Source organism: Vidua chalybeata, chromosome 27, assembly GCF_026979565.1.
Source record: "Vidua chalybeata isolate OUT-0048 chromosome 27, bVidCha1 merged haplotype, whole genome shotgun sequence".
NCBI lineage: Eukaryota > Metazoa > Chordata > Aves > Passeriformes > Viduidae > Vidua > Vidua chalybeata.
Window position 1 is genome coordinate 3,218,725 of NC_071556.1, and position 20,612 is coordinate 3,239,336.

At 52.0% G+C, this 20,612-nt stretch overlaps 1 protein-coding gene across 1 annotated transcript; it reads right to left on the reverse strand.

The window, feature by feature from the left end:
• Positions 1–1,440: 1,440 nt before the first annotated feature.
• On the reverse strand, positions 1,441–20,369 carry LOC128800472 (uncharacterized protein KIAA1958-like). The gene is made up of 5 exons (XM_053965662.1): positions 20,183–20,369; positions 11,806–11,886; positions 6,097–6,181; positions 4,735–5,905; positions 1,441–3,189 (listed from the first exon to the last, which is right to left on the reverse strand). Exons 3-5 carry the CDS (start codon positions 6,097–6,099, stop codon positions 2,345–2,347), a joined length of 2,019 nt encoding a protein of 672 aa, XP_053821637.1. The 5' UTR covers positions 6,100–6,181; positions 11,806–11,886; positions 20,183–20,369; the 3' UTR covers positions 1,441–2,344.
• Positions 20,370–20,612: the final 243 nt, after the last annotated feature.

Sequence of the window (20,612 nt, forward strand, 5' to 3'; positions counted from 1 at the left end):
GGCACCGGGTGGGCTTCAAAGTCCCGTTCGACCCCAACCGCGCTGCGGTCCGTGCCCGTCCGCCCGCCCCCGCTAGGGGGCTCCCGGGCAGCGCCCGCGGGGTCCGGTACGGACCCGCCGGGACCCCGGTACCGGCCCCCTCCGCTAGCGCTGACCGGGGTCCGGTACGGACCCGCCGGGACCCCGGTACCGACCCCCTCCGCTAGCGCTGACCGGGGTCCGGTACGGACCCGCCGGGACCCCGGTACCGACCCCCTCCGCTAGCGCTGACCGGGGTCCGGTACGGACCCGCCGGGACCCCGGTACCGACCCCACTCTGCAAGCGCTGACGGGGGTCCGGTACGGACCCCTCTGAGACCCGGACCCTGCTCCACCAGCGCTGACGGGGGTGCCGGTGCGGACCCCGCCCCGCTCGGCGGGCGCTGCCCGGGGGTTTCCCCAGTGGAGCCCCATGGAAGTGCCCAGGTGCTGTAACGGGACAGAGCGGGCAGATCGTGCAACCTGCTCTTCCCGTCAGCAGCCGCTCGTTCCCGAGCCTTGGGCGTGGGCCGAACCGACCAGCAACGGGGAGGAAAGAGCCCGAGCCGGGGCGGCCTGGGAGCTGAGGGAAGCGGGGACCAGAGGTGTGACCGCGGCCGGGTCACCCGGGAGTGGCGGGACCCTTGGGACAGCTGCTCAGTCGTGGTGTCACGGTGATGCCACAGGAGCCGGCAGGCGCCCTCCAGCACCTGAGGAGTTTGTCTGATTTTATGTCTCTTCAAACGCCCTTAAGTGACTTCCTGATGTTCAGTTGGTTGAATGAGACCAACTGGGGCAAAGAGCTTGACCCCCAAGGCTTCCTTTGACATCATGGGAATGGCTCATAGGGCTTCAAAGGGCCCAAAGCTCTGTGCCACTGGGCTGGGAGCAGGGGAGACTGAGCACAACAGGGAACACACCAGTGTTCCAGGAAAGCATCACCTGCTGTTCGGACACAAACAGACAGGACTGAATGAAAGGTTCTTTTGTTTGGCTCTGCCAACAATGCAACCAAAAACCTGACCAAGCTGTAACAGGCTCTAAACAGTGCTGGGGCAGCTGAGCAGAGCTGAGGACACCTCCCAGTGCTTTTGTGGAGTTGTGTTTTGCACTCCAGGGAAACCACTTACCATAAAGCCTTTCAACACTGTCTGTTGGTGTTACCAGTATTGAGGACAGGACGTGCCCTGGCTTGTCTGGCCCTGCTGCTGAACCAAATAGTGGCCACTGTGGTGCTTCACCCCAGAGACATCTTTGGCTAGCTGGATGTTGCAGCTGGGCACGTGGAGACAAGTCCAGACATGCCAGAGCTGCAGTGGCAGCGGGATGGAGCTTCCTCTCCTAGAGGGTCTGCTCCCTCAGGATTCCCTCTGCCAGAGAAGCCTTTAAGGCTATGGTGAAGGAAAGGAGTAGGTTCCGATGGAGGGTTTTAATCCAGAGCTTTTATTCTGGCCCACAGGCCTCTGAACTCCAACAGAACTCCCTGGACCCGCGTGGTTGTCTGTCCTTTTACCCAGGGGAGGGGAGGAGGGAAGGCATAGGGAGCCACCAACCAGGTTCGGGAGAGGAGGTCTCAAGGGACAAAGGACACCTGGATGGCTCAATGTCTCCCGGGGGCGGAGGGCATCATTTGAATCTGCCCAATCACTCGACTCACTGCTGGAATGCCAGGAGTGACAGGCAGCGCTCAGCAGGGGTCAGGGTGGGGAAAGGAGGAGTGACTGACACACCTGGGATAAGCCCAAATACTTCCAAGGTAGCATCACACTGCAACAATTGTCAGACACTTTAAATAACTTCTTAAAACAGCCACAACTTCTTCAATCTACAAATCTTTCCCTAAGTGAAATGACCTGAACCTTGTCAGAAGTATTCCTGTGAGGTTGGGATTAGCAGTGTCATCACTCTCCTCATGCTGCTCATCCTTCCCCGCAGGTCTGTGCCCCAGCCTGAGCTGTGTGGGGTGTCAGCCTCAAAATGTGGGTGCAGCTGATGCTCCTGGCCAGGCTCTGCCACCCCCAAGCCCTCTCTGTATCAGCAGTGGTGTTTTCTAACAGCATTGACCGTGCGGTAGAACATTAACTTGTTTGGCAAATGTGAAACTGAAGACTCTCATTAACTCACTGAATTATCAATTCCAGTAACAGAAACAACAACAAAGGAACTTCCCTGAAAGTCAAGGCACTGCAGATCTGTAGGTACCTTCAGTGCCAAGGTGAAACCCAGCAGAAGGATGTTTGTTCTTAACCTATACCAAATATTGCAGTAGGATTGTGTTTCAGAGCAGCCTTGGAGTGGTTGAAAGGGCAAAGCCGAAGGGACACCCCTATTTCTTGGTCTTCCTTATGTCTCCTCTGACTTCCTGGGTAATAACTTTCAAGATCTTATCAATGTTGGTTTTTGACAGTGCCTTCTTGCTGTACCACACTTTGTCCCAGACAGAGCACAGTGACCTGGGAGCCAGGTAAAGAGGGTGGTTGTCATCCAGCATGTCTGGTGGCCTCTTCCTGGCATACTCCTTGTAACTGGCGACCGGGCAGCTCTCTGGATCCTCAGGCTTGGCAAAGAGCTGTGGGCTTAGCTTCCCTTCGTTTCCCCTGGGACTCAGATCATCCTTCCACTCCAAGTACTCCACCTCTCCTTTGGTCTTCCCCAGCACCACCTGTCCCCAGTACAGCTGGTGGGCCTTGTGGTGGGTGTTTGCCCCAAACCCCCTAATGAGGTTGGTGAACATGAGATGCAGCAAGCCCTGAGGGTCTGTCTTGCTTAAAATTCCCTTCTCAAGAAGGTTTTCCATGTGTTCATCTGTCAGGTTCTCCACAACATTCCACCCTTCCTCCTTCTTTTGAAACAGGCACCAATGCTTTAATTTATAGGCTTCCTGAGAGGCCTTGAACTCTGGCCCTCTCAACATGTTGTACTGGTAATTGTGGGCCTGGAGGTACCGGTTGATGTTGCACCGGAACAAGCTTAAGGAATTGGCTGAAAAATCCACGCCATTCTGTTTCTTGGCAGAGATGAAGAACGAGACCAGGTAGTGGTCGAGGTCTGCAGGAGGCAGCGTGTGGATCTTGCGCGTCTCGGAGGGGTGGTGCAACTTCAGCCAGTCTTCAAACACTTTTATGTCTCCAGTGGTAGAGCTTTTCTTTTTCTGCTGCTTCTTCAGCATCTCTAAAAGACAAGACACAGCTTTGTGGACAGGAAGAATCCACAAATATCAGTAAAACACAAGGAGATACAGAATAGTGTCTACCTGCCTTCTGGAAGCCATTCAGAGAAGACAGGACTCTCCCAAACCCCTTCCCCTAGAACTGTGGGTCATATTTGTGTTCTCCACAAGATAGCAGTGCCCGGATCTCCAGGGAAAGATGGGCTCCTTCGTGTTCCCTCTCCCCTGGCAGCTGGCCCTGCTCACTGCCATACAGGGAAATTTCCCTTTCACTGTGAAATAACAGCATGAACCAAAGGTTGGGGTGGATGGTGAGGGAGAACAAACAGGTGAGTAAAAGTGTACTATGATTTTGTTTAAAGGATTGCCAGGATTCCAGTTGGGCTCTCTCTCAAGTTGCCATGGCAATACCACATCTACCTAGTTCGATGTAGCATGAGAAATTAATTCTTTGGATTGCTGGAAAGCTCCATCTGCTCGCCTGTGACTCGTCCAGGGCTGAGGATGGGATGATGGAAAAGGGCTCATGAGCCAACACCTAGAGATTCCCCTTTTTGCACCAGGTTATTTTTTACAGGCTTAGTTGTCATCCTGAAAGACTGATGGCTGTCCCACTGGTTTGGGGTTTTGGCCTGTTTTGTACTGACTGCTCCAGGTGCAGAGAGGAACAGCTCATCAATCAATAATGCTGAGGCCTCCTCTGAGCCATGAGCCAGTTACCTTGGCAGAAACAGCTACTACACACATTCCCAGAAGAATTCCCAGTCCCTTCACATGACACATGATGTCAGTTATGAAAATAGTAAAATACTGCTCCCAAACCCCAACTGTGGCAGTTTGTGTGGTTATGGCTCCACAAGGAACAACAACCCCTAAGCCTTTTCAGGACCAGCACTGGTGCTGCAAGGACATCCCAGGCAGACCCCAAATGCTGCCTCAGCAATCCCTGCCCTTTGCAAGGACATGCCCAGGCCCCTGTGCTGCAGGACAGCACATACAAAAACCTTCATTCTTGAGAGGACTAAAGCACTATGTGGAGTCCTGCATTTCCTACGCAGGACTGACACTCTGCTGCCACTGCCAAGGCTGGGAGGTTTTACCACTGGCCTTGGTGCAGCCAGAGCTTTGGCCACAATTTCTCTGCGTTACTTCCTCTTGTTTCTTTCTCTTGAGACCTGAGTTCCCTGCTCTAGCTCCAGTTTCTCACAGGGACTCTCTCAAATACAGCCAACATACTGTGTGTGGGTACTGGGTAAAATGGAAGACCAAAGTATTCAAACTGGGATGTTGGGGCTGGGGCACAGCCAAGAACACCTTTGGGTACCCCAGAGAAGGGCATTCCCTACAGAAGTACCAATTCCTTTAGGCAGGGAGCTTTGTAGTCCCCTCGAGCAGAAACAGGAGTGCCCCAAATCCAAGAGATTTACTTAGATGCTGCAGTACAGATCTTGGCAGTGATGTGAACTCACCCTCCGTGGATATTTTAGGAAAGTGATTAATGGAACACCCCCATACCCCTGAAGGCACAGAACTCCACGCTGTCTTACCTTGATTTGAGGCTGCAGGTGGATGGCTCTCTGGACTCCAGAAGGCTGAAGAACAAGGTGTCTGCCCGGATTCTGATGTCTCGCTGTCCTCATCCACATTGTCAGCACCGTTCTCACTGGAGCCCGTTCCCGGTGTGCCACTCGCTGGAGGACTCAGCTCGACACGTTGCTGAACAGCAGCAGTGGCCTGGAGCTCAAAGAATATCACTGAGGGCTGTGATTCAAGCTGGGCCTTGGCTGCAGTGCTGGGGACAGGAAGGGGTTTGAAACATTCCTTTGGTGCTGCAGACCCCGGGAGGCTCTTTGCTCTGGAATTTTCAGCCGTGGGCCCTGCAGCAGTGGAAGGAGCCAGCCTCAGGATGTTCCTGTTCAGGTCCTCTGAGTTGCTGACAGGAGTCTGCAGAATGTAGGCACGGGCTAGGGGTGGCTTTGCTGTGGGGGCAAAGGCAGCTTTTTGGGAGGCTGTTGGCTGGTGCAATGCCATCTTCTGGGAGTGGTGCATCTGCAACTCCTCAGCAGACGGCTCTGACACATTATCTGGGCTGATTCTGTCTCCTTGGTTGTCTTTATCTGCCTCACACTGCTCTTCATCAGAGATGATGATCTGTATGTTGTTGTCACTTTTGAACTTCACATCCTGTTCCCCAGTCTGGACTCTACTACCAGACATTGAGAAGTGCTGCTCTGCTGCAGAGAATGATGTTTTGGGTTTCTTGCTATTTTGACTCCCCTTGGGCTCGTTATTCATTGTGTAGGCACTGTCAGCCTTCTGCTCAGTGACCCCTTGGGGTCTGCCACATGGCCCTGTGCTCCCAGAATCTCCTTGATCCATCTCAAAAGGTGATGGGGTCAGCTTGAGCCTCTTTTCCTCAAAGCTGGATTCTCTTGCCAAAGACTCAGAAGACAGGAGCCTCTTTCTCCTTCCTACAGCCTCAGTCACTTCTTCACCTCTGTTGTGTGACTTCCCACAGTGCCAGTGATAGGCATGTCCAGCTCTGCACATCCACAGCACAGCGTTGTCATTGCTCACGTGATCTGTGTTCTGCATAAATTCCAGGGCTGGGATCTGGTTGCATATGGTCCCATGAGTGTGTGCCCAGATCACAAGGTTGGAGAGATCCGCTTCAAGGGAACTGGTACCGCTGCCCCTTCTGTCACTGCCGCTCTCACTCTGTAAAGGTGTTGGAGAGAACGTGAGTGAGAGAGGATGTGCAGACAAGAGCAGTCCTGGGGCTGTTTCTGTCCCTCCCCAACAGTGTAATAATTGTAGACCAGCAATCTCATCTCAGGACTCCTTTTAAAAATCAATTTGTTCTTTCTTTCTTGTCTGTGCTATCATTTATGCCGTAACAGAACACTCACCATGCTGCTGCTTTTTGTCTCACTGAGCCTTCTCTCAGGTGGGGATCAGTAAGTGATGCTTTGAATGGCCTTTCTCTCTCAGAACCTGAAAGGATCATCACATGTGTGTGCTATATACATGGATAAGTGTAAAGTGTACATGTATATATATAAAACCCTGACCAGAAAATGCAACTGAATTTCTCCATGCTCAGCCCACTGCAGGTCTGTGCCCTCCCTGGGCTGAGCTCCTACTGCACTCCCAGGAGCTCTACACACAAAACCTGACTGGGGTAAATATTTGCAGGATCAGCCTCTGCAACACCAACGAAACGGAAACTGAATATAAACACTGAAAATAGAATTTTACAAACTGAACTCTGCAAGCCATTCCTTCAGCGCTCTGGGGTTGGCAAGCTCTGTGTCTCCAAGTGCTGAACTGCAGAGAGAGAACAAGGAATAGTGAGGCTGGTTCAGCCTGACATTCTTTGACTTTGTAAACAGTAACAAGAGGCAGTTTCCCAACTGAAGGACTTGCACATGCAACTCGTATTTATATTAAAGACTAAATCTAAAACTCTCCCATCTGTTTGGAAGGCTCCATGCAGCAGCCTGGAAGTCATCCCTGTTTCTGTGTCACAGGGAACACGTAGCATGCCCTCAGCACCACGGCAGCCCAGGAGCCATCACTGACACTGCACACTCGCATCTCAGTCCATGATTAATTAAAAGCTTTGCAATCAGTGATGGTTAAAGAGGCAAGGCTGAAAAAGCTGGACATGAGAACCTCATCCGAAGTGATTCTTTGAGCAGTTCTTTTGAGCAGTTCTGGCCTACACGGAACACAGCTCTTGGGGAGAACAGGCCCTGGCTGGCAGTCTGTGAGCACACCTGAACACCCCTGAGCACACCTGAGCAGGCACAGGAGCTCCAGCCCCGAGGCTCCTGCTCTCCCAGAGAGCTGGGCAACACAGGAGAAGCCCATCCCAGCTGACAGCTGTAGGGCTGCTCTGCAATCCATGGACACGGTGCTTGTCCACAGGGATTTCTCTGAGGATCTGGTAGTCAGAGGGTGAGGGTGAAGGCTGGCTGAGGTGCAAATTGAGGGTGCTGGCTGAGGGTGATGCCAGCAGCACAGGGGCAGGAATGGCTGTGAGTGTTGGCCCCGTGGCAGTGCTGTGCCCAGTGCCCTCAGTGCCCAATGCCCTGGGTGTCCAGTGCCTTTGGTGCCCATCCAGCACCAGCCCAACCCACTGGCTCTCCTGTCCAAAGAGAACAGGTCACACCTGTCGCAGGTGCCAGCTGATCAGGAGGCACAGGAACTGCTCCCTTTGGGGTGAGGCTGCAGCACAGCACAGCACACAGCTCCTTTCTGCACTTAGGTTCCATCAATCCATATGTTCCTTCCTAATGATAGCACAGATAATTTTAGCCCAAATGCTTGGCTGTTGCACGTGCCAGCACGTGGAATGTGCAAAGGCGGGATTTACTGAGAATTTTTTACTGAAATCTGCTGCTGCTGCTTTAACAAAAAAATCAGACAATAAAAGCCTTTTTGGAAGCAGCAAATGCAATCTGAGCTCCTGATGTTAATCAAGGCCTTGTATGGGATCTACTGTTCCTGTGAGCTCACTCCTGCTGAACCCCAGCAAACAGGGCAGGGAGTCATCTCCAATGGCCATTTCAGCTGCCCTGACCCCTCACAGGCTCTGCCCAAGCTTCTCCCCAGAGGTGTTTGACCTGTTCCCACCTCCCCAGGCCAGGGAGTTCACAGCCTGCTCCCACTGAGCCCCTACAAGCTGAACTTGGGGAAGAACCATTTTCCCTCCTGAAGTAAAAGACAGTTTTATCTTCATGTTCAGCCTGTGCAATTCCCCAAAAGACAGACTCAAAGGAACTTCCATGCCAACAATCTGGTGCCTTCAGTCAGTGTGGGAAAAGGTAACAGGAACGGAAGCTCCGCATGGTCATATGGCCACAAAATTACTGACTTGGCAGATGAACATCTTGATCCCTATCACAGGCCTCTGCAAATGGAATGCTTTTATCTTTCCTTATCTCCAGGCACATGTCTTCCTCTTCCTGATCTCTTTGAAAGAAAAGCCTTTCTTTTCTCTTGCTATTTAGTTCCCAGCACTGGCTCTGGTGCTCAGCTACAGACCCCTTAGGCTGCTGTGGCCCTCGGACTTCCAGCAGCTGAGATTCCCTCAAAGGAATGGCAAGTGGAATCAGTCTGGATTCACAGTCACAGCTGAGTGAGAAAAATGACCACTGTCCTTCCCCCAAAGGCTGAACTGGCATATGTGTCTTCCCTCTGAATAATAAAAATCCATCTTGATCACTGCCACAGTTTTTACCTGCTTTCAGCAACCCTGGGACCCCTGTGGGCTTAGAGTTTGGGGCTGAGGTTTCTTTTGGAGTCTTATGCCTGATTCAGTGTCTGTGTGGCTGGGAGTGATGTTGTGGGTTAATTCTCTTTCCAGGAGAGGCTCCCATCTGATAATGGACACTGTGTACAGGACCCACACCTTTCTGCAGGAAAACAGGACATTCCAGAACTGTACAGTAAAGGATTTTAATTTTTTTTTAACTCATAGGGAATTCAGTCTGCTGCTAAAACCTACAGTTAGGTGAATTCAGGCTCCCTCATGGGAAAAAAAAAAAAAGTTGTTTTTTTTTGGTTGTGGGTTTTTTTTTGTTTGTTTTTTGTTTGTTTGTTTTAGAGTCTCCAGCACTTCAGGGGAGACTGAACTTTGGGCTGACTGAAACACGGAAATGCTTTTTTCGGTTTTAAGACTTTATGTGTGTTCTTTGAGTCATTGGTGGGGGGGGAAGCAAACTCAGCACTTTCTGAGATTTATCCTCCTGTAAGGTCTGTCAGACACAGAGTGACCTGAGAATGTCACCACTGGGATCTTCCTCTCTCCCCCTCCCAGGTGTGCTGAAGGCCTGAATCTGTGAAACAGACACAGCCTTGTGCAAACAGGAGCAGTACATAAAGACACTAATTTGGAGGCACTAAAAGCCCTTTGCCCCCTCTGTCCTTGCCCCATTGCCCTGTGACAGCCCTGGCTGGTGCCTCTCACGGGCTCCAACGCCTGTTTTGCAGATTAGAACCCGGGACACGCACGGAGCCAGAGAATTGGAGAGCACTGACTTCCCTGCTCCAGATAAGACAGTGCAGGAAACTGCAACAATCCTGGTAGGAAAACAACAGGATACAGAACAGCAGTGCTTAAACTTGACTCCTGCCCCCTTCCCCACTCCCTTGGGAAACCCTCCCTGGAGGTGAGGGGACCTGGGACAGCCCCCAAACAAACATGTGCGGCATTGCCAGAGCATGGAGGCACTGCTGGGGCTGTGTCAGGGAAGGAAGGGCTGAAGCTGCACTCAAACACATCTGGCTGCAGGACAGGAGCTGAGTGGAGCAGCTGCAGCTTATGGCTGCCAGAAATCATGGAGCATGTCCCACCCTCCTTAGCAAGAGCCCGGGGGATGGATCCATCATTTCCTAGCACATCAGTTTTCCTGTTCTCTGTGTTGTTTGTTTCCCTCCTCATCTGCCCTGTACAAGAATCTTCTGAGCACCTCTTCAGCTCTCTTCCTGCTTCCCCACATCCTTCCACCAGCCCCTCCTGCCCTGTTTGCAGAAATACAATTCCCAGGATACATCCTGTCCTTGCTACAGGGCATCATGCCTCCATTTTGAGAGATGCTCCCAGAAAATCCCACCCGGAGTGTCTGTGGGGGCAGGATCTGACTGCAGGCACCAAAGCTGGAGACAGACCCTGCTGGCAAACACTGGCCTCCAGCACCACATTCCTTAAACAAGACCTTTTTTGTTCAAAGACTCGGACACCACTTTTTCCCTGAGTTCTAATTATCTCTGCTCCTGAGGGGCTGCGTTCCGGAGCCACTGGCCTGGGATGCAAGTGTGAGCACTAAATCAAGGCCTCTGAAAAATGCTAATAAAAGCCACGGGCAGCTGGCACGACACTGCCTGGGCCACCAACAGGGATCAGCCACCAAACCAGCCTGAGTGAAGGAAAAAAATTCATTGGAAACCACAAACTTCTATTAATAGGAGCTCATGTTGTATTTCCCAGGAGGAAGTTGGAAAGGTGCAATCAGCAATTGGCCAAATCTGTGACCTGGGCAGGAAATGCTGCAGTGTCAAGGTGGAGTCTGGGGGCACCTCACACCTGTGCCAGTGCCCTGGGGACAGCTGGCTGGACTGGCCCCACGATTCCATGTGCAAACTGTGGCAGATAAGCACCCTGACGTTACCAGCACAGCCCAGCCATGGGGATTGACATGTCCCCCACCACTGCTCGTGTGACAGTGATCTGTCCCCTCACCCGGCCCACGAGCTGCTGGGGACCAGAAGGCTCGTGCAGGAGCATCGCTGCTTCACCCGCTGCTCTCGGGGTTTGTCGCCAAGCGCCGGGCACCGGGTGGCTCCGGTACCTCCCGCTGCACGAGCACCTTTGGTCCTCCCGGTTCTGCCGCGTTTGAGCGCGCCGGGCTCGCGAATCACCCGGGAACGACGTGGAACGGGAACCCTTTTGTTCCCGCTCCCCGCGGCCGGAGCCGCCCGGTACCGGCAGGGGGAGCTCGGCTCCGGTACCGGCGCTCGGCCCCGGTACCGGCAGGGGGCGCTCAGCCCCCGGTGCTCGCCCCGGCCCCGCCGGGTCCTGCCGGGAGGTGCCGCAGGCAGAGCCCACACCGGTGCGGCAGGGCCGAGAGAAGCGAGTCCCCGGGCCGGGCTCGGTCGGTGCTGCTCCTCCGGTACCAAACAGCCAAAGCGAACAGCTGGGGCTGGCGAGGGGAGGGCGCAAATCCTGCTCCATTTAATTGTCAGGAAGTTTATTGTGTTTTTTTTACATTTCTGAGCAGCCTTTTAAAGTTTAACTAAAATCATTGTATGACACAAGGTGTTTCGTCAACTATCTGCTAAACTGAACCGAACCAATCCAACCCAATCCAAACCCACACACCACTGCTGGGAACAGGACACAGCACCCAGAGTTTTACCCCAGTTTTGGGGCCTGGCACCTGCCCCTCCCTGAGCTGAGCCAGACCCTCTCCCCTCCTGTCCCACCTGTCCACAGGTCAGAGCTCACGTGTTTCCCCAGCACGCCCTGGCTGGAGTGTGGCAGCAATTTGTTATTAAATAAATTATTGTGACTTGTAATTAGATGTAATTGTTCACAATGGGACATGGTAACCTACTTCTTTTGCAATACAAACCATCTTTAGTGACTGACACCTCAGCTCCATCCTACCCCTGTCTAAAGCCTCTGAAATTGAGGTGACTCAGCCTGGGGTGCAGGACTCAGTGTCACCAGCACCAGGCAAATGCTCATGTTTGTTTCTGCACCCCAGGTGTTTACAGAGGTTTGCTGGGATGTGATGGGAAATGGCTCCTGGAGGCAGGAAAAAACACTGTTGGTAACAGTGTTGGTAACAAAGTACCTCGCAGGGAAGGGGAAGCTCCCTGGAGGTGGGATGGCTTGTTCCAGTCCCTGCTGGATCTCTGGCATGGGGAGCACAAAAGGAGCTCCAAGTTCAACATCCCCCTGATGATGGATTTTGGTCACAGGCAAATGCATTCGTTTATGATCCCTGGTGATGCCATCTGTGAGACTTAGAGGCTCCCACCTTTGGAGCCTTGGCTCCTGCTCAGTTTTCTACTCTGTCCTTGTTTTGATGTGGCCCTGTCTCCCTTACCTGCTCCAAGGTCAGGCAGGCAGCCTCCCACAGAGCACAGCACTGCCCAAGGACAGGATCTCATCCAGGGCACAGGGCAGCCTAGGAGAGAGGGGAGACAGGTGTTTGTTAGGAAAGGGAACTCAGAGCAACCTGCCAATCCCTGGGATGGGATGGAAGCCATGAGCAAAGCTCTCTGCCCTGAGAGCTGAGAGCCCTCAGCTTTGTTGGGCTCTGAGTGGCCACCTGGGGTAGCAGCCAGGACTGGCAGGATCTAAGAGTGGCTCCCCATTGCTGTCCCCCACTCCTCGAGAGCAGAGGTGAGCCTTAGGGATGAAAACCCCACAGCTGGATGATTCTTTGGACAAGAAACACACACTTGGCCTTGGATCCAGGAAAGCTGCAGCCCTAACACCCTGCCCAGAGTGTGAGGAGGAGCAAAGCAAGCAACTCCACTCATCAGATTCCAGAGAAACCAGAGCCAATGGGTGGTTTGGATCTGGAGTTCCCAGCTGAAATTGTTCCTGAGGGAAGGGTTCTGAGAACTGACTTCCACCTGCTGCAGAAGGAACTTGTCATCTTGCACTATGGAACAAAGTATTTTCTCAGTAAAGTATTATCATGAATTTTTGAGCCCTGACCTTCAAGTAAGAAAATGTAGCTGAACTGCCCCTCTGGAGGGAACTTGGCTCCACAGGGAGGGTGAGTGAGCTCATAGAAATGCTCCTCTGACTGAAGGTGCAGGCAGTACCTGCACAGGAGTGATATATCCCCAACTTCCAGACCTGCTGCCAGGCAGTGGGAGTCTCTCTTGGGCCGTGGTGATGCTGGTTTTACCCAAAACCAGGAATTCAGTGCTGTGGTGCAGAGCAGGGAGCTGCACACAGAACTGATGGCTCTGCCCACAAGGAACCCCTGTGCCTGTGTTTTGGGGATGCTGGGGCCCCATGAGACACCCCTTGCACGGGCCCCTGTCATTGCCTGCCACACTCACTGCCCTGGTATCAGAGAGCTCAACAATTAAATATTAAAACTTCTAAGGGATATTGAGTTTCTTTTGTTCCTTTAGCATCACCAGTGTTCTCAGTTCTCCCTGACTTCACAAGCTGCATGTTCCTGCCTTCATGTTCTTTTAATGCTTCATTTCATACTCCAGAGGGCTTCCTTCACCTCCTGTCTGTCACAGGGAGCATCTGCTGTACAATCCAGACCAGGAGACGGCTTTTAGGGAGCAGGTTGCTCACCCAGATCCCAGACTACAATCAAACCACCAATTTCATGGTTCTGCATATAAGCCAATGTGTCTTCATACACTTGCACCCAGTTTGATCCAGAGTGCTTTGGCTTTGAGTCTGGAATCAGAATGTGAGATTCCTGAACACTTTCACCATCTGAAGCATGAGCAAACCTTCACACCATGAAAGCAAAAGCCCCTTAGCCATAGAGCAAGGCTTCCCTGAGCTGTTCCCCTGCACAACATCCTTCAGGAACATATGGGCTGGCCACCACGAGATGCCCACAGCATAACTACAGCACTGACAAACCAATTGAGCCTCAGCAGCTGCCTCTGGGAAGGTTTCATTCATCCCCAGCACTGCCTTTTAAACTTAAGTGCCACTGGAACAAACACATCTTTGATCCAAGTAGGAAATAATTTGAAGCTTTGTGTTTAATAGAGCTGCAGCCCTGGGGAAATGATGTCGATCTTGGCCGGGGTGACAATGGGGCTCACGGGCGGGCACAGAGCATGGCTGTCCCCATCCTCTCTGGACACAGAGCATGGCTGTCCCCATCCCCTCTGGACACAGAGCATGGCTGTCCCCATCCTCTCTGAGCCGGCTGTGTTTGGACATCTTTGTTCTTGACTCAGTGTGGAAACAAGCTGCACAGCTGAGGCTCCTGAGCTGCCATGTGTGGCACCAAAATACAGGATTTGTTTGGGGGCAGGGGGGAGCAGGATTTGGGCAATCCCTCCTGTCCTCTTGTTCCTTCTGCCTTTGGAGTCTCTTGTGTCCCCCTCAGCTCCAGGGGAACCACAGCACAGATTAGGGACTGCAGACACAAACATGAAGGGACACATGGGCAGTACTGGGCTGTACACACCTGTGTGATCCACGTGCCTGAGGTGGGGGCACACACACCTGTGTCATTTGTGTGCTCTGGGGACACACACACACCTCCCTTTATACTGTGGACACCTCTTCAAATGTTGCTGCAATTTCTACCTGTAAAATCCTGTGTTCAGAGCAGGGAGCAAGCAGCAGGCAGGCTCCACACCCGAGGGAGCATCCCTAGATGCTCTGCAGGTGCCTCTCTGTCAGGGCCCTTTTTCATTTAAATGACCTGTGCTCAGACTGTGGCATTCTCCTGTCTGGAATCATCTGGCATCTGTGCCACATCCATTTGAATGGCAGATGCAACAGGAGACACCTGTGGACAGAGGGGCAGAACTAAGGTTTCAGGAACAATCACAGAGCCTGGCAGGTGAGCGATGGAGACACTGCAGCAATAATGCATGAGCTGCACCTGCCTCCCCTGCGCCCTGCAGCACTGCTCGTCTGGGAGCTGCTGTTCCACTTCCCTGCTGGGAGAACCAGTACAGCACAGTGGCTCAGACTGGGAACACCAGGTTATAGTGTGTGCTGGGAGAGAAGCAGATCTGGGGGGCTGAGTACTCTCAAAAGTCCTGCAGAGCCCCCCAGGTTCCAACTCTGGAAATTGTTGCTGAGCCAGTGAACCCCCTCGAGAGGCTGATCAGGAAACTGGCATGATCCTTAAAATGGTCACAAAACCAAATAATTGTAAGGAAGGGAAGGAGCTTCTCAGGCCACTGCTGGGCACAGGGAAGCAACAGAATGGCACTCAGCTCTCCCTGCAAACAAACCCCTGACTAAAGCAAGAAGGAAATGCAGAGCTGGAGCTATGGACAAACGAGCAATGGCATTTACTTCCCTGCCCTGGGATAGCTGGAGATGTGCTTGGAAGAAGGGTTGTTTGTATAAATAAATGTTCATTCTTGGCAGTGGAATGCAAACTATGCTGAGGGGCTGGAACCAGGCACTCGGAAAAGCTGAGGCCAGAGCAAGGGAGAGACGGGAGTGAGGCTGCAGGGAGGAAATTCACATTCATTTTTAGCAACTTGGAGAGGCTCTCAAGCCTCTTTGACATTTTTAATTATGCTGATGCAGAGCCTATTTCAAGGACAAAAAAAGTCAGGATTCCAGGTTAAACAATTAGGAAATTTCACACCAGACAGTGAGGAGCAGTGCTGCCTGGGGGTCTGGAGACTCTCTGAAACACGGGATCATCTTTCAGCCTTTCTAGACAGACGGAATTTGAATGTCTTGCAGAATCCTCGCCCAGGTCAGGAACTTAGAGTATGGCCCTGTAAACCTCTCCTGATGGTATTTTCTGAGAGCACACAGGAGGCAGGAAAGATGAGTCTGTGCCACTGCTCTCTTCGTCCAGGCTCTCCTGCAAGGTTTCTGGAAAGGCAGAAAAGCATCCTGCAATGTGGCATCAACTGTGTCAGAATCTGTAACTTTACAGTGGAAAACACTGCAATTTCTGGTGGAGAGTGAGCTCAGCTCGATGGTGTCACATCACCAAGTCAGGGCCTGTCTGCTTTCCATGCTCAGAAAGTGACCTTTTGTCATGCAACCATCGTGACCTCAGGGTCTCACTTTCCTTGTGTATCCGTGGAAAAGAGCTTTACCTGCTTACTCACTCACTGTCCTTTCTGAAAAATGTGTAAGGAGGACCTGTCCCTGCATTTCAGTTTGGGTGTCAGGGGCCAGAGCTGTGGCACTGAAGGGCAGGAGTTGCCTGTTTGTGCTGAGGAGAGATGACAGTCCCCGGCTCTGAGTCCAGCACAGGAGCTGGCACCGGGCTGGGGACAGTGGAATGGAATTGGAACCTGCCTTCTCTTTGAGATAATGGAAAGTCACGGGGAGGTATCCAGCTTTAGGCATGAATAAATCATTACAGGTATGAATTATTCAGGGCTCAGCCCTCCGCATGTGCTCCATTCAGACTCCAGGGCAGCATCCCTACTGCGTGGGGGGTTTCTTCCCCAACATTCCAGGTCTATGGCAGGCTGATTAGTCCAAGTTTTCCAATAAGATTAAAAGAATAATTGAAAATCCAGTAGTAAGAAGGTGCTGAAAGTGCTGTGACACCTCAGGCTGGCATTCCAAAGGCCAGGCAATGTCTGAGCTCCAAGAGCTGTGCACAAGTTAGCCACAGCATGGGATGGGAATAAGAAGTGGCTCAGGAAATTAGGAGCACAGGTTGGAGGGAAGATGGGCACAGAATCAATACAGGAACCAACCCAGCCTTCTGATAGCTTGTGTCTAACACAAACACAGGTTTTATCTGGATTTCTCAAATGACAATAAGCAACTTTGGTAAGTTTTATCACTTAGGGGATAAATCAAAATTCCTGGCTTTGACCTGTGCTGTGAGATCAGTGGCTTTGCCTTGTGATGCTTTTTTAAAATCTTGTTTATTATGAGCTGAAATGGGTTGAATGAAGAGAAAATCTGGTTTGCAGTAACTGAAAGGATGGCACTGTTAGAGCTGGTCAGAGTGATCACTGTTAGAGTGATGAATTTAATGTGAGAGTCCAAATCATGGACCCTGGGGCCCAGGAGAGCAGGGGCAGCCATGAGCCCCAGGTGCTGCCAGGTGACTTCTGGGGAAGAGCAGCAGCGCTAGGATGAGTTGCAGGGGGTATAATCAGGCCATAGATTAATCAAGAGATTCATCAAACCATAGCCTAATCTTCAGCACTCCAACCCCAACTAGGAGGGAAAAAACTGCTGTGTTGAACAGCCAGGAAATGGCTGCTTCGTCCTGCACAGGAAATGAGTCACCCCAGAGCATCGGGAGGAGCCGTGGGGACAGGGAAGTGCTGAAATAACATGGAGAAATACAGAGAAGTCTCTTGTGTCGTGGATTAAAAAGAAGGAAAGATGTAAAATGTGAGCTCTTGTGATTCTGCTTCAAATTCGAAGTTCATGTAGGTGCTTGCAGCATGGAATACCCACAGCTGTAGAAGGGGGACTCAGGGTGTGCAATGGCAACACGAACAATGCCCAGGTGCAGTTCTCCTGTCTCGCAGAGCATTTCTCACCTGCTCAGCTCTGGCCCTGCACAGGAGGCCTCACGCTGCTGTGGTGGCAGAGCTGTCACAGACACCCTGCTCAGGGAGCCCATACACAGGTTAGGAATCACAGAATCACGGAGTCATTCCCCCTTGTCCAGGCCCTTGTAAAAAAATCAGTCTCCAAGAACACTTCTTTTTATTACTGACAGCACATTAAGCTCTCAATTCCAAACCCATTTATTTATCAGCTACCAGTCAGAACACTCTTTGATAGTACTCCACGCTGCCAAACTCTCGTGGATCAGTGGAAGAAACACTCCCCTCATTCATGCTGTGTCCTGCTCGGAAAGCCACGTGTGTGCAGGTATGAGCTGCACCTCTCCCAGATGCTGGAACTAACACAGCCAGCTCTCCCACCCCTCCTCCTCCAAGCACCCCAGCTGCAGAGGCACTTTGGGTCCCTCTCCTGGTCCCTTCTCTCAGGCACGAGGAGGGGAGGCCGTGGGTCAGAGCCAGACGTGTCTGCTGGACTGACAAACCCTGCAGGGATTGTGCTCCTGCTCCGCCCGCCCTGCACTAACCATTCCCAGAGCGGTGATGTGGCATCATGAACGATGCACTGAAGAATGTTCTGGCACCATGAGATGCTGCTGAAGCTGCCAATACACTTTGAAATAAAACCGCTGTGTTCGCTGAGAGGGGTTGAAAATAAATAAAAGCCACAGAGAGAAGCAGAAGGATTGGAGACACCCCCTGCTCCCTGGTTTCTTTGGAATTCAGTGGCAGCACAGTTATCTGTGAGACTTCTCTGGTTTAGGGTCTTGATGGGAATAATGAGGCAGGAGAGGAACTTCCAGGAAAACAACTCACTGGCAGCAGTATCCAGTGTGCCCCAGCGTTTGGGTTCATGAACTGGGCCCCTGTTTTTGGTTTTCAAACTGCTGGCAGAAACGTTGGGTGGAAGAGGAAGGAGAAGGAGAAGAGTTTTGCCAGTTTGTGAAGGACGCAGTTGCAAAGAGAAGCGTCCATGACCCCACACGGGCTGGGGAGCTGTGTAACAATACAAAGGGAACAGGCAGGAAAGGGTCGGTTTTGTTTCAGAGTTTTTCCTCCCTGATGGAGAATTAAATGCCAAGAGATAACACATGCAGGAAGGGCTCAAAAATGGAATAAGCTGGGTGTGCCCCAGAGCCCTTCCCGGCCAGAGGAACCAGAGCCAGAACCAGGGTGGGACGTGGGACGCTGCTGTAGGATCATACAAAAGAAGCTGATTCATTTTTTTCCCTTTGCCCTCCTATTTTTTTTTATATGGTCATTTTCATCTGGGTTTGTTTTTCAAAACAAACACAAGGACACACAAGGGCTGGTCCTGCTCCCCGCTGTGTTTTCATATCAAGCTTCATTTTGTTCTTAAAAGCATTTTCCTATTTGGCCCAGAGAAAACCACAACAGTGTCACTGGTCACTTGTAATCCCATAGTACCTGAGCAGATGCTGTCTAAAAAATTATCTCCCTATTGCAGGAAAATGGCTGATAAAATGTTGCTCAATCATCATTTCTGCAAGAACTGTGGAAAACCAGGGTGAGCTTGCACAAACCTTAAAGAGGCTTTCAAGTCAGACCAAACCTGCAGAGGAAATGCCTTTGGAAATCAGGAATCCTGTGGTGGAATTTACCTGTTTACTCTGCCAAAGATACCTGAAAAAAGATACCTGAAAGATACCTGGAATACCTGCACATGCCATAAACTCAGCAGCAACTAGAAAATCAGACCCTGGCCTGGCCTGTGATCAGTGACGAGTGTTAATGAATGTTTTCAGTCTTTGTGGGGTGTTCAGGGTACTCTTCCTTAGGATACAGAAATACCCCACATTGGAGAAAAAAAACAAAACCAAACCAACGGATTCTGTCTCCACAGCATCCTCTAACATCAAGGGATCCCTTACTTATGGAAGAAACACCTCCATGGGAAATACACCTTAAACCAGGCACAGTTCAAGGGAGCACAGGGAGCTTGTGTTGGCAGCTAAATTCCTGCTCTCTTTGATCACATCACTTTATCTCTCTGGCTCTCAGCTACAGTGGATCTATAATCTCATCATTTTCCCATTCTTTGCCTCATCGAAGTTGTAAATCTCTTATCTGAGGCAGCAGCTGAGCCTTTCATATGCAGGAGCCAGTGGTTTCAGATGGGTTTACTTGCCTTCAGCAATAGGTCAGAACACATTTTTCCTCAGTTTTAAACTCCACATGGGCCAAACTGGAGGCCCAGTAACCCAAAGATTTGGGACTCAGAGTTCTCAGCTCCTGGAAAGATCCAAGGCCAAGGGAAGCTCCTGCATTTCACAGAGGGTGACAAGAGTGAGGCAGGCAGGCAATGTCTGATCCTAGCCACTGAAACGCCTGAGCACTGCCCCAGTGAGAAATGAGGGCTCTGGCCAGAGAACCTGGCACAGCAACACGTGTTTGGGAGAAAATAGACCACTTCACTTCTAAATTTCTCTCTTCTACTCACATGTCAAGTTTGCACTTGAGAGAGACACGAGAATGCAAAATGCATGTCTGTACCTGCCAGAGTTGCCTGACACAAAGCAGAAACACTGCCCAGGGATTTCATTTGCACTCTTATTTTTAAAATAATTTTCTGAGGCCTCACATACACAGCCATGTCATAGCCCAGGTGTTGGTGTTTTACAGGTTATCTCTGGCAGAGGTACTTTGGCAAAACTACCAAATATATTCACAGATAAACCCTGGGTGGAAAGGCTGGCAGGGCAGAGGAGCCTGGCTGAGGGCAGAACTAGAAATTAGCTAGAAACGGACCAATTAATCCCCGTGGGGTATGGCAAGTGAGGCTCAGAGAATGGGCAACTGCCACTGGAATTCCCACGGAGCCAATACTGCATTTAAAGAGAGTGTTTCATCCATGGAGCAGTGGTGGGGAGGCTCCAGCTGTGCCCGAGGCTCGGGCATGGGCACAGACCCGCACGCTTGCCCTGGCCACCCTGCGGGAGCCACAGAAGGGACTCACACAACGCCACCACAGTCGGTTGAAATTCACCAGAGGTGGCCCAGCACTTGCAAAGCCAATCTTCCAGAGGCTTGACAAGCCCCAAATCCCTGGAATATACACGGATCCCTGCACAAGTGGGGCCTACAGGCAATGACCGACATTAAGAGTGAGACAAGCCGATCTAATTCTGCACTGAAGTGCCCCTGACGGGCCGCAGAGCTGGGCAGCAAAACGCCACAACGGTACCTGAGTCCCGGCAGGTACGTTTAACGTCTTACCTCACGAGATCTCTCCCTCTCTCTCTCACTCTCTGGTAATCTTTATCCTTAAGACATTAACTGCGATCACACACACTCCTGCACTTTTAGCCCTGCGCGCCCCCCGAGGAGCACGGCGGGCGGACGCCCCTCACCCGGGATGGCGGCGGCGCGTGGCTTCCCTGCCCGCCCCCAACATGGCGGCGCGGCCCGCGCAACGTGCGCGCGGGGGAGCCGCCTGCCCGTACCCAAGATGGCGCCCAACGCCGCGCCTCCGATGCCCTGCCCCCAACCAAGATGGCGGCGCTGGGCATCATCCCGGCCTCCTTCCCGCTCTGAAGATGGCTCCTCCCCGCCGCCTCCCTCCGCCTACCGAATGGCGCCGCGCACCGGCCACTCGCCCCGCCCCTTGCCCCGCGGGTGGCCAATCGGCTTCGCGCGGGGAGCCAGG

Coding starts and splice junctions, on each gene's coding strand:
- LOC128800472 (XM_053965662.1), bottom strand. Junction 3,190..4,734: donor ACCTGCAGCCTCAAATCAAG/GTAAGACAGCGT, acceptor CTTGTCTTTTAG/AGATGCTGAAGAAGCAGCAG.